The sequence below is a fragment of the Capricornis sumatraensis genome, chromosome 10, assembly GCF_032405125.1.
Source record: "Capricornis sumatraensis isolate serow.1 chromosome 10, serow.2, whole genome shotgun sequence".
Taxonomy (NCBI): domain Eukaryota; kingdom Metazoa; phylum Chordata; class Mammalia; order Artiodactyla; family Bovidae; genus Capricornis; species Capricornis sumatraensis.
Genome location: NC_091078.1, coordinates 57,199,199 through 57,210,133, shown reverse-complemented (window position 1 = coordinate 57,210,133; position 10,935 = coordinate 57,199,199). Strand labels below are relative to the sequence as shown.

General features: G+C 61.0%; 1 protein-coding gene across 1 annotated transcript in view; it reads right to left on the bottom strand.

The window, feature by feature from the left end:
* Positions 1 to 84: 84 nt before the first annotated feature.
* The window catches only part of DLEC1 (DLEC1 cilia and flagella associated protein), an 88,536-nt gene continuing 77,685 nt past the window's right edge, over positions 85 to 10,935 (bottom strand). The window contains exons 21-37 of the mRNA XM_068982411.1: positions 10,540 to 10,650; positions 9,473 to 9,603; positions 8,843 to 9,025; positions 7,856 to 7,926; positions 7,261 to 7,412; positions 5,434 to 5,552; positions 4,860 to 4,930; positions 3,973 to 4,175; positions 3,754 to 3,864; positions 3,532 to 3,657; positions 3,350 to 3,444; positions 3,095 to 3,179; positions 2,777 to 2,989; positions 1,444 to 1,605; positions 652 to 805; positions 299 to 422; positions 85 to 211 (exon numbers count right to left, since the gene is read on the bottom strand). Of these exons, the coding sequence (XP_068838512.1) occupies positions 85 to 211; positions 299 to 422; positions 652 to 805; positions 1,444 to 1,605; positions 2,777 to 2,989; positions 3,095 to 3,179; positions 3,350 to 3,444; positions 3,532 to 3,657; positions 3,754 to 3,864; positions 3,973 to 4,175; positions 4,860 to 4,930; positions 5,434 to 5,552; positions 7,261 to 7,412; positions 7,856 to 7,926; positions 8,843 to 9,025; positions 9,473 to 9,603; positions 10,540 to 10,650 (2,238 nt within the window). The remainder of the gene's footprint in view (positions 212 to 298; positions 423 to 651; positions 806 to 1,443; positions 1,606 to 2,776; positions 2,990 to 3,094; positions 3,180 to 3,349; positions 3,445 to 3,531; positions 3,658 to 3,753; positions 3,865 to 3,972; positions 4,176 to 4,859; positions 4,931 to 5,433; positions 5,553 to 7,260; positions 7,413 to 7,855; positions 7,927 to 8,842; positions 9,026 to 9,472; positions 9,604 to 10,539; positions 10,651 to 10,935) is intronic.

Below are 10,935 nucleotides of genomic sequence, written 5' to 3'. Positions count from 1 at the left end.
CCCCAGCAGAGGCCCGTGCCCAGTAAACCGCTCCAGAGCTCCGGGCCATGTTTATTTCCAGGACTGGGGGCTGAGGGCAGAGCCTCAGAGCTGGTGCAGGGGTGAAGCGTGTCTCTCGTCATACGAGCCGCAGCCCCGGAGCCGCAGGGTGCACGGCTTCTCCCCGAGCACGCCTTCCACCACCAGCGTGGACTCGTACAGCTCACAGCTCCTATGGGAAGCCGGGGCTCAGATCAGGAGGGGTGCTGGCCCAGGGCTCCGGCGGGGGCAGCGCCAGCCAGGCCGTGGGGGGCCATACCTGGCGGTGAAGGAAACTTGGAGGGTGACAGAGGTGGGGGGTGCGTTGACCGGTCGTGCCTCCAGCAGCCCACTGCTTGGGGAGACCTTGAAGGCCACGGGGGCCCTATCTGGCTCCTGCTGGCCTGCAGGATGGGGAGGACACGCAGGCGGCTCCACGCACCGCCTGTGGCGCTGACCCCCGCCTCCTGGCGCTTCTGCTGCTGCCCACCACCCCGGGGGGGACCACTTCGGATGGGGGAAGTGGCTGTCAGCACAGCAATTCCCAGGGTGTCCAGCCCATCAGCACAGGGCCACAGGCCCCTTCCTGGGGGGTCTCGGTCTGGCGGAGTTAGGGAGGAGGGCCTAACACACCTGTCAGCACGGCCCAGTAGCTTCGGCAGCCACTCAGGTTCATGAGGTAGACCTCCCGGACCCGGCCCCGGTTCACAAAGCAGGTGCCAAAGTCCACCCAGCTGGTGGAGAGCTGCAGCTCAGGCACGGCCACCACGGCCCGCAGGGGCACCACCTAGGAACAGAGCCGGCCACCCAGGGGAGCAGCAGGGACACGGGACCCTGCCAGCCCTCCATGCAGCAGCTTCTGAGGAGCCCACAGGCAGCACCGCCGCTGGTGGGAGGCCGCTGGGGGGGGGTTCCAGCAGGAAAGCGACCAGGGAGGCGCCGTCTGCTCCCTTCTCCCCTGATCCAGTGCTGTGGTTTCCGCTCCCTGCCCGGGTCCCCTCCCTGCCTACCCGTCCCCCTTATCCAGCCCTCTGCTCCTCCTGGGCTCTGGGCCTCCTCACCTTTCCCCCTGGCCTCTCCCCTCAGAAGCTTGCGGGGCTGGGGTGTGGAGCCTGTCACAGCCCACAGAACAAGGCCCATGGCTTTCTCACCTGGTGCACACACAGTCCCAGACAAGCCCCAGAGGCATCCCTCAGCTGCTCACTGTCGGCACCGTCAGGCCATTCCCTTGGACTGGCCCCTTCTTTCTCCATTAAACAATGTGCAGGCTTCACATGCCACCTCCTCCTCCAGGAAGCCTTCCCTGATATTCCACACTCCAGCACCCCACCTGGCTCTGAGCTCCTGAGGCTGGTAAGGATGGAGATGACCCCAGAGCTCAGCCTGGTGCCCCTCTTTACCATGTGAGCCAGGCCGGGGACTCACCTGGGAGGTCCGGTTGCTGTACTCCAGCAGCAGGTTCTGTGTGAACACCATCTGCTTCTCTCCACTCGGGCTCTGCTGAATGTCTACTCCAGGAAGCATCTGGTCAGCCGGGAGCTTTTGATAGGAGAGCAGCTCCAGGGAGAGCGAGAAGGACACGTTCACCTGAGCAGATTGTGGGCGAGCCGTCACCTGAGGCTGCTGGAGGCAGACAGCAGCTTGCCCATCTGGGGCTCCACCCTTCCTTCCTGCAGGACCGGCCTGCTGCCCACTCAGCCTGTGACCCAGCATGGCCTGCAGACCCTGCTCTGTGCCCAGCAGGCATCAGGAGCTGAGGGGCCCGAGGAATGGAGCTGTCCTCCCCTCGGGTGACCAGGGCTGTGTGCAAGCCCGCAGGCCCAGGGCAGGCCTGTGTCTGTCCTGAGGGCAGTGAGGGGCCCCAGCTGAGTTTCAAGCATGGGACACAGAGTCAGCTTAGCCTTGCTCAGGGGTCACCCTGGTGGCTGTGGGGCACAGAGTCAGCTTACCCTTGCTCAGGGGTCATCCTGGTGATTGTGGGGAGAGGGCAAAGGTATCACTGAGGCCTCATGGGAGGGGCCTTGGACATGTGGCTCCCAAACCCAGGTCTGTGGACCTAACTCCACAAGTTTACTCAAGGGACCTGTTAGGAATACAGATTGCTAGGCCTCGGCCCTAGCCTTCTCATCTCTGGAGGGAGGGCCTGGGAACAGTGTGCCTTAAGTTTATGGAAAGACGGTGATGAAACTCTGCAAGAGGGCAGGTGAGTGGGGAGGGTCTGTGCCACGTGGAGGTGCTCTCAGGACCAGGACGCGGGCAGAGGGGATGAAGGCAGACTGGTGTGTCTAGGGCTCCTGAGTGTGCGCTCTGATAGGTCAGGCCATATCTACATGTGGAGACCCCTGTGCAGAAAGTGTGCTGGATGGTGTGTGTGTGGGAGAGGGTGTGTGTGTGGGAGAGTGTGTGTGTGTGTGTGTGGGGGACGGTGTATATGTGCTGGACGGTGTGTGTGTGGGACGGTGAGTGGGGGTGTGTGTGTGTGAGATGATGGGGATTGGGGGGGTGTGGGACTGTGGGTGTGTGTGGCTGTGTGTGTGTGCGTGCGCTGGCTAGTCTTGTCTGTCTGGGGAGTTGGCCCCTGAGTGCTTAGGGCGCGGCGGGGCCTGGATACCACCACTGTCTGTGTCTGAGTGCAGCCCTGGGAGGGTGCCGTGTGGCCGGGCTGTCTGTACATACACGTGCGGGAACGTGAGAGGAGGGTGGCCCCCGGCCCCGGAGTGTGTGTCCCCTGGCAGGGACTGCAGACGCTACCACTGACCAGTGTGTTCTCCTGTGGGTGGAGCACCAGCTGCTTGCCCCTCGCTGCCATCTCCTGCTCACCCTCCTGCTTCCGGCCGAGGGCCCGGTGGCTGCGGCTCGCCCCCTCCTGAGAAATGGAGAAGGGCTTGGAGACCAGGAGCCGGAAGTAGTGAGGGATTTCCGTGGTGTTGGTCAACTTCAGGTGGCGGGTGGTCACCAGCTCACTCAGCACCTGGCAACCACAGGAAGGGGGGACTCAGACTGCTAGGCTCTGCCCCCGGAGGGCCGGTGGGGGGCACCCGGGTGACACGGGAGGGCAGGGCGGCCACACACTCACCCCAGCGCAGGGCTGCTTGGGGATGAGGTCACTGGCCTGCTGCCAGAACACCACGCTGCCACCGTAGTCCCACTCCACGCTCAGCCTGCCGGCGACAGCCCGGGATGGGCCTCGGGGCCTCACCTGCCCCTGGCCGGCCCCACCCTCCCGTGCCCATCCTCTTGTTCCCAAGGCCCGGGATGGTCCCCAGCAGCGCCCAAGGAGGCTGCTCCCCACCAGGGGAAGGAGGCGGGCCAGGTGGCCCTGTGGACTCACTGCGCCGGCCTGACGTAGCCGTGCAGGTCCAGCCTCATGGGTCCCACGGCAAAGTCCTGCAGGCGGCGCCTCCGGCCTGGAAGCTCCCTCTCCACCTACCAAGCCCAGGCCCCATCACTGGAGTCCTTCCTGAGAGGTGGGGTGGGGTCGGGGGAAGCCCTCCCCAGGCCCAGAGCGCTCACCTCATCGTCCAAGCTCAAGAAGCCCAGGGCATAGCCGACACACTCCACCTTGTGCAGGACTTCGGGGCCCAGCACCACGGGTGTGAAGGAGATGTGGATGGTGCTGCTGCCCCCCGCAGGGACCACCTGGCAGGCACAGCAGCCTCAGCGCTGGACGACGGCACCCCAGCCAGCCTTGGTCAGGGGGCCGGCTCCCCGAAGCTCCCAGCCCCACCCACTCACCACCTGCTTGGGGCTGATGGAGAACAGGTGGTCAGAGGGCACCCCCTCATGCCCTTGCAGGATGACCGAGATGATCTTCTGGGGGGTGCCGGCACTGGAGCTGCCCTCGGCCTATGGTTAAGGGAGTCGCCGAGGCTCAGTTTGAGTCAAGGGAGTCGCCGAGGCTCAGTTTGAGACCCACTGACCCGGCCCAGCGGCCCACCCGCCACGCCTGCTCACAGATGGGGTGGCTTCACGGCTGGACTCAGACTCAGAGGGACTTGGGGACCAGAAGGAGCCGCTGCTTTCCGGGGTCTCGGGGTATAGGAGGTCGTTCCCAGCATGGTCACGTAGCGGGAAGGGCGGCCCGTAGAACACCAGCAGCTCCAGCAGTCGGTCCTCCCTATCCTCTGGAGTGTAGGTCTCCCAGTCCAGGCGGATGTCTGGGGCAGATGCAGGAGAAAGGCGTGAGGAGTAAGCAAAGAGCAGATGACTCCTGCCTGGGGCCCACTCCCTGCAGGCCCCAGAGGCCACCAGTTCTCCCAGACAGGCTGGTGGGGGCCTCGTTTATCATTGTCACTTCCAGGCAATTCTTGTTTCAAGTCTACAGGCTTATGCCATCGGCTCCATCACCCTTTGTCTTCCGGATTCCAAGACCAGCTTTCATGTCCAAATGCACAAATCCAGGCCTCCCTGGGCTCTCCCTACAGCTGCTTTTCCTTCTGCTTATTTGCTGACTTCCCGGCTCCTCCCACCCATACAGCCCCTGCCTTCTCCCCTCCATCCTTTAGCTCCCAGCAAGCGGCACAGCGGCTGCTGGCTGAAAGGAAAAGGTGTGCTCTGCAAGTTCTGTCCAGCACCAGGTGAATGTGGCCAGGGCGGGCGTCTGGCCCGGGCACAGTGCAAGACACCAGGTTCTACAGGCAAGGGCAAGTGCTGGCCTCACGGTGGAAGTGGCTCTGACGACCCCCGACTGGCTTGGCCACTCCCCTTGAAGTCCTCTCTCCATACCTCAGGCCCACTGGACTCCAGGGTCCAGGCTGTGGGCCATCGGCTGCCCTCCCATCCTGGCCCCCACCTGGCACAGCCTGAAGCAAGAGCCCCAATTTCTCTCATGAGCATCTCACCACAGGGGCTGGAATTATTCAGGCGAAGGATCCGGGTGACTTGGTCTCCTCCAGAGACCCGGGTGCCGAACCTGGAGGCAGGGGACCAGGATCAACACACACCTCACAGGCCGATTCACCTCAGAGAGGAGGGCCGGGGCTTGGGCAGGGAGGAGGCCCATAGTGGTCTGTCTGCACCCTGGAGTCACAGAGCCCCAGGGCTGGAGGCCCACCCCAACATGACCCCCCAGTGAACTGTGACCCAGGGCTGCTGACTGGCCCAGTCACCCGCCTCCCCACTCTCCAACCACCCTGACCAACCACAGAAACCCCAGTGAGGGGCCCCAAGCACGGCCCTGACCTCAGGCGCCACCGACTGCTCACTCCTGTCCCCCCAGAGCCCTTTGAGACGTGCAGATCACGGCCATGCCCCTGAGGCCTCTCTCCTCTGGGGTAGTGCTGGCCCAGGGCTTTCGTGCTGGGTGACACCAGGTGGCACTGGGCCAGCTGGGCAGCAACGAGCTGGTGTGGACAGCCGGGATGGAGGCCAGAGGGTTCCAGGGTTAGCGGAGGGGAGGTGGGGAAGGAGCGGTACCTGATGATGGGCTCCCTCTGGGTCTGGTCAGTGGTGTAGTGGGGGGTCCTCTGGGAGCTGATGGGGCAGCCCACCACCGCCATGTGCACCGGGATGACTGCTGGAGGCAAGTCTCCCACCTGCAGACGCACACCAATCCTCTGTCATCCCCTGCTGCCGCCACGTCCCCAAGGCGCCTCATCCCCTCCTCCAGCCAGCCCAGGGTCTCCACGTGTGACCACTGTCTCCCAGCCTGATGGCCTTTGGCCTCTTATGGCTCTTTGGATGAAATTTCTTCATCTTTTAAATGGAAATAGTGATCATTTTCTCTGCTAGTCAAAATCACTTATTTTTTAAAATTTAACATAGACTATATTTCACCCATAATCCTATCCCACGCCACAGCATGACTCACTGTTAGTATTTCAGTTAGAACTGTCTAGACAGACTTGTGTGGATAAAACCGATATAAATGAGGGGCATTCTGGGCATGCTTTCATTTTGGTAATCTTTTTTTTCCTTTTAACCACATACGATTATTTTACTGATGAAGGTTTACGGCATTGTTGAACTGGCTGTGGGAATCCCAGCGTGTGGATGTAGCCTAACATTTTATCTGATCTTCTCCTGGTGGACACATGTCTACACTGTCTCCTTTTTCTCCTCTATTATAAACAATGCTGAGAAGAAAAGCCTGGTATGAAACTTGTTTGTTCGTGTATCCACTTCTTTCCTTGGGGCAACTTTAAACGTGCGTCCCCAGCGCCCTGCACAAGTGCCTCTGAAGGGCACACATTTCCCAGCAGCCCCACTGTGCCCATGGGCCCCCATCCCTGCACCTCCATCGACAATTTTAAACCTTGCTCATCTCACAAATCCAGTATTTCCGGGTGCCTTTCCTTCTCACTTCTTTTTCCTTGGCCATGTCATGCAGCTTGTGGATCTTAGTTCCCAGAGCAGGGACTGAACTCAGGCCCCCTGCTATGGAAATGCCGAGTCCTAACCACTGGACCACCAGGGTCTTCCCCTTCTTTAGTTAGCAGTGCTGATGAAATACTTTTCATGTTCACTGGCCATCTCCAGCTGTCATTCTTGAACAGCCTATTATGACCCTCTGCCCCTTGAGATGCTTGTGCCACCCACTCTTATTGTTAGTTAAGAACTCTTTGTATATTAAGGTGATCATCACTTGGTCATTGGATAGAGCACAATTTAAAGCAAATAACTACCATAACTCACCTGTCCAATTTACTAAATAGTTGAAAATCTGTGCAATAATTAAACGACATAGGACGTGGAACCTGTTTCACCCCTTCATCCTAAACTAGGCGCTCCCTACTGGGGTGGTCTGCTGTCTTCCTCACCCCTGTACACAGTCCAGGGGCCCACACAGGAACCTGTACATATAAGGTCTCAGTTCATGCTGAATGACGGAGTCAGTGAATGGGCTGACAGGGAATGAACGATGCCCTCACCAAGGCCTCAGTGAGGCTGTGGCTCTGGGAGGCCATGCCGTCTCCACGCTTACTGCCCACTCTGGATCTCAGACTCTGGCCAGGGCAGGCAGCCCATCTGACTCCTCAGCCCTCCTAAGTATGGTCCCAGCCTCAGGAGGACCTCATGGGCAAAGATGTGGGTGCTTCTGCTCACGGGACCCTTCCTGCAGGAATCCCAGGGCTGCTGGTCAATGGAGAGGCCCATCCTGAGCTCAGCAGGCATCACCTTTCTACTTGGTGAGACCTGTGAGGCTGAGGGCTGGGTGTCAGAGGAGAGTGAGCCTGCAGGTGGGGGCCAGGGTGGGGGTCCCTGTGCCCCAGGCTGCCTGCCTGCCCGCCTGCCCGCACTTACCGTGCAGACGAGACTATCCCAGTACTCCCCCCACATGTTGGCACAGGCAGTGAGGTCGATGCTGAGCTTCTGGTGGGCGCCCAGCATGCCCCGGGAGAGGTGGGGGAAGAAGGCTGCTCCCTTCCCATGGGACAGCATGCTTTCCATAAACTCTGCAATGAGACCCAAGAATGGTGAGGAAGCCCCCCTGGGCAGGAAAGAGGTCCCAACCCTCAAGTGTCAGCAAAGCACTGAACCAGACAAGCCACCTGCAGTCTCTCCCTGGTCCACCTAAAGAGACCCTCCTGCAAGCCTGGGGTCCAGGGTCCAGCTCTCCCACCGCCATGAGGCCAAGTGGGAGCCCTCACTCCTAAGCCACCAGCCACCACCCATCCCAAATCAAAGCCAGACCCTGTGCATAGACCCCCTTCCTTAGCAAGAAGGTGGCCGTGTTCTAAAGAGCGGGGGCTGTTTGGTGGAAGCCATGGCCATCTCAGGGACCTGGCTAGAAAGGATGCTGAGGAGTGACTCTGGCCAGGGTCCCCTTCCTGCAGCAGGTAGCCCACATCCTCAAAGGCCCCACAAAACCCTGCTCTGGCCGGGCCTGGGCTCTTACCCCACTGTTCACGCTTGGCCAAGAGCTCCCGCATCCGTGCCGTCTTCAGCAGGGCGGGAGGCATATCGGGGCTTGACAAGAGAGGTACGGAAATCACATCAAGCCATCTAGGCCCTCACCCAGACCTCAGCCATCTCCCCAGGCAACCAGCATCCCCCTCCCCCTCCGGCTTTCCGGCAGAGGACGGTGGCCCTGCTTCTCCTTCCATGGAGAGCCGGTCAGGGCTCCTCTTCACCTCCACCCATGGTCTTCGATCCCTCGGCATCCCACCACCCGAAGCATCTCAGTGGCAGGCTGCCTGCCAGTCTTAACAAAATCAGGAGTGCTCGAGGGCAGGGACCCCTGACCCGCAGGCTCTGTGCCCTGGTGACCCCAGGATGCAGACCCAGTCCAGATTCCCAGTCTTTGCCCAGCCTTCTGCAATAGGCCGTCTCCAGTCTCCTGCAGACATCTATCCCGCCATTGCACATGCTAACTTTCTGCAGTTGACAAATTCATGGCTAAGGAACTGTTTGTGGCAGCCCCCACTCCCAGCAGTCCGAAGTTGCCCCCCACTCTCCCTACCTTAGGAGACCTGAGGGGAGGTGTCTACAGTGGAGTGCTGGCAAGCTGAGCTAACTTCTGGGATATAAATACTTCCAATGGGATTGCAAGCTACAGCTTTGCAGCATGCCTCACTCCCCTTCTGGCCACGGTTGCCTCCACCTACAGTAACTTCTTCCTCATCTGAGGGCCCCAGGACCGCCTGATCTATCCAAAGCCCTTGCCTTGGCAGCCCAGGCTACCAGAAGGGGCCACATGCCCCGCTTTCCTCTCAAGGCCTGGGAGGCGGGCAGGCAGGGCCCCCTACTCCTTGTGTTTCTCCACGTCTACCTGCGGACACCCTCCTCTGGCGACTCACACCTGCCGAAGCCACAAGGAGGCCCAGCGGGGCAACCCTGGGCTGCGTCCTCCCCGAGAACAGTCCCTGAAAACAGCTGGACTCACGGACTGGGTTTCTGGCTCAGGCTGTTCACGGGGCTCCCGAAGTACTCAAACTCGAGGGTGAAAGGGGTCTGTATTGGGGAGCAGTTGGTCAGGAAGAGCTGGCGGTTCACGCGGGTCCGCAGTGGCACTGCTGAGCCGAAGTCCAGGTGGAGTGTCTTGGGGTGGCCCGGCCACAGCTCTGTGCTGGGAGCACTGCCCAAGCCCGTGGGCACCAGTTACATGCCACCCTCAGCCCTGCCTGGCCGGCCACCTCGGGCTGGAGGTGCCCAGCTGACCCCAAACCAGGCTTTAAGTGCTCCTCGCGAAGCCAGCCACCCCACAGATGCACCCTCCATGACAAGACGCGTGTCCCCCACCACCAGCTCTCCCAGGCCAGGGGCAGGCCGGCATGTCTCCCAGCTGCCCACAGCCCTGTCCCTTGCTGTTCCCCACACCATGGATGCCTGGCCTCTGGCATATGGAGAACGACCACCCAGAGGGCAGGGATGGGGCGGGGGGGGAGGTCTCTCCCCACAGAGTTTGTGAGGGGTCTTCTCCTGGCTGTGGGAATCAACTGAGAGAGGCTGGTCCGACAGCGAGGCCGCTCCTCTGAATGGCCGCCCCAGCCCCCAGGCCCAGCCCTGGGCTCACCTGTCATCACTCTCCTCCTTAGAGACGCCGATGGCTACCTGCAGTCCCCGGGGTTTCCCTGAGATGCCCAGAACCAGTGGCTCCCTCATGCCTGACACATCACAAGGGAGGGCCAGGTCAGTCACCGCTTCCTGTAGGAAAGGTCACCAGGGGCGTGTCACCGTGGGTAAGACCCAGGGTGGGCCTTGGCAGAAGGGCCTCAGATGGCCTCCTGCGGCACAGGGGGCAGCCGGGAGGGTTCAACCCAAAGGCCTTGTCCAGGCTCATCTCTGTGGAAGGGCTCCCAACCCCTCCAATGGGCCACCATCCCCAGACCCTCAGGAGGCCTGGCCCCTTCCTCAGAGCTCCTGGCTGTGACTTGGCTCCCAACATCTGGGCATGCTCGCCTGAAGGAGACCCCCGCCAAGCGGATCTCGGGAGAAGCTGCACATTTATTCCAATGAAGCTGCTATCACAGAAGTCAAACCCTTCCTGCATGAGGTGTGCTCTGGGCCAGCCCAGGGCCTACTCATCTGTGACCCTCGAGCTCAGACTCAGCTGTGCAAGAAAGCCCATGTCTCCATGCTCCCCACAGAGGTACTGGGACCTGGGTCTGTGAGTCCCTGTGAGGAAGAAGCTTCTTTTTCCATAAGAACTACAAACGGATAGCTGGTAACCTCCCAAGGACGGAGCACATTCTGCCCAATGGCCTTCCTGTGGGCTGAACCCAAGAGAAGCTGTGTCCTTCTTCTGAGGAACCGGGGCACTGCTCAGATGCCCCTGGGGCACCCAGCACAGGGGCATCTCTGGGCAGGTGGAAAGGTGGGCCCACCTGTGCCACAGAGGATGGCTGGCGAGAGCTAAGGGTGGTGCTCAAGAGTTTCAGGGCCCATCCCAGCCTACTCCAGCCTTCCTGACCCTGTGTTCCTAGAGAGCAGGCCCAGCAGGAATGGAGCCCCAGACCCCAACGCAAGAAATCTGTTCCCTTCTTGGCCCAGGACAGGGGTCTGAGGCAGACCTCCTGGCTGGCATGGATGTAGACAGCCGGGGGCCTCCCCAGGCAATGCAGCCCCTGGCTTCACACTCACCAGGGTATGCGCAGTCAACTCCAGGCTGAGCTGGCGCTCCTCGCTGGGGCCCAGCATGCCACGTCTCGGGGAGACTTTCACTGTGCAGACATCTGCTTGGAGCCCCAGGAGCTGGCAGACACACAGGCAGGTCAGGGGCTGGGCTTCCAGGATGGACCTGGGTCCTGACAGAGGGATCAGGACCGCTGCATGCTTTGGGGACGCTGCTGACTAGGGTCCCTCAGTGAGCCCAGCAGGGCATGGTGCTCCCAGGTGGGGATAAACCACAGGTCCCTTCTCCTCTCCTTGCCCATGCTAGATGGACCTCACACCTGTCAGGAGGTTCCCTGGACTTAACAAAAGGCTGCCTTTGGAGGCCCAGGGTGATGGGGAACAGTGGGTAGCTAGTTCTGATGC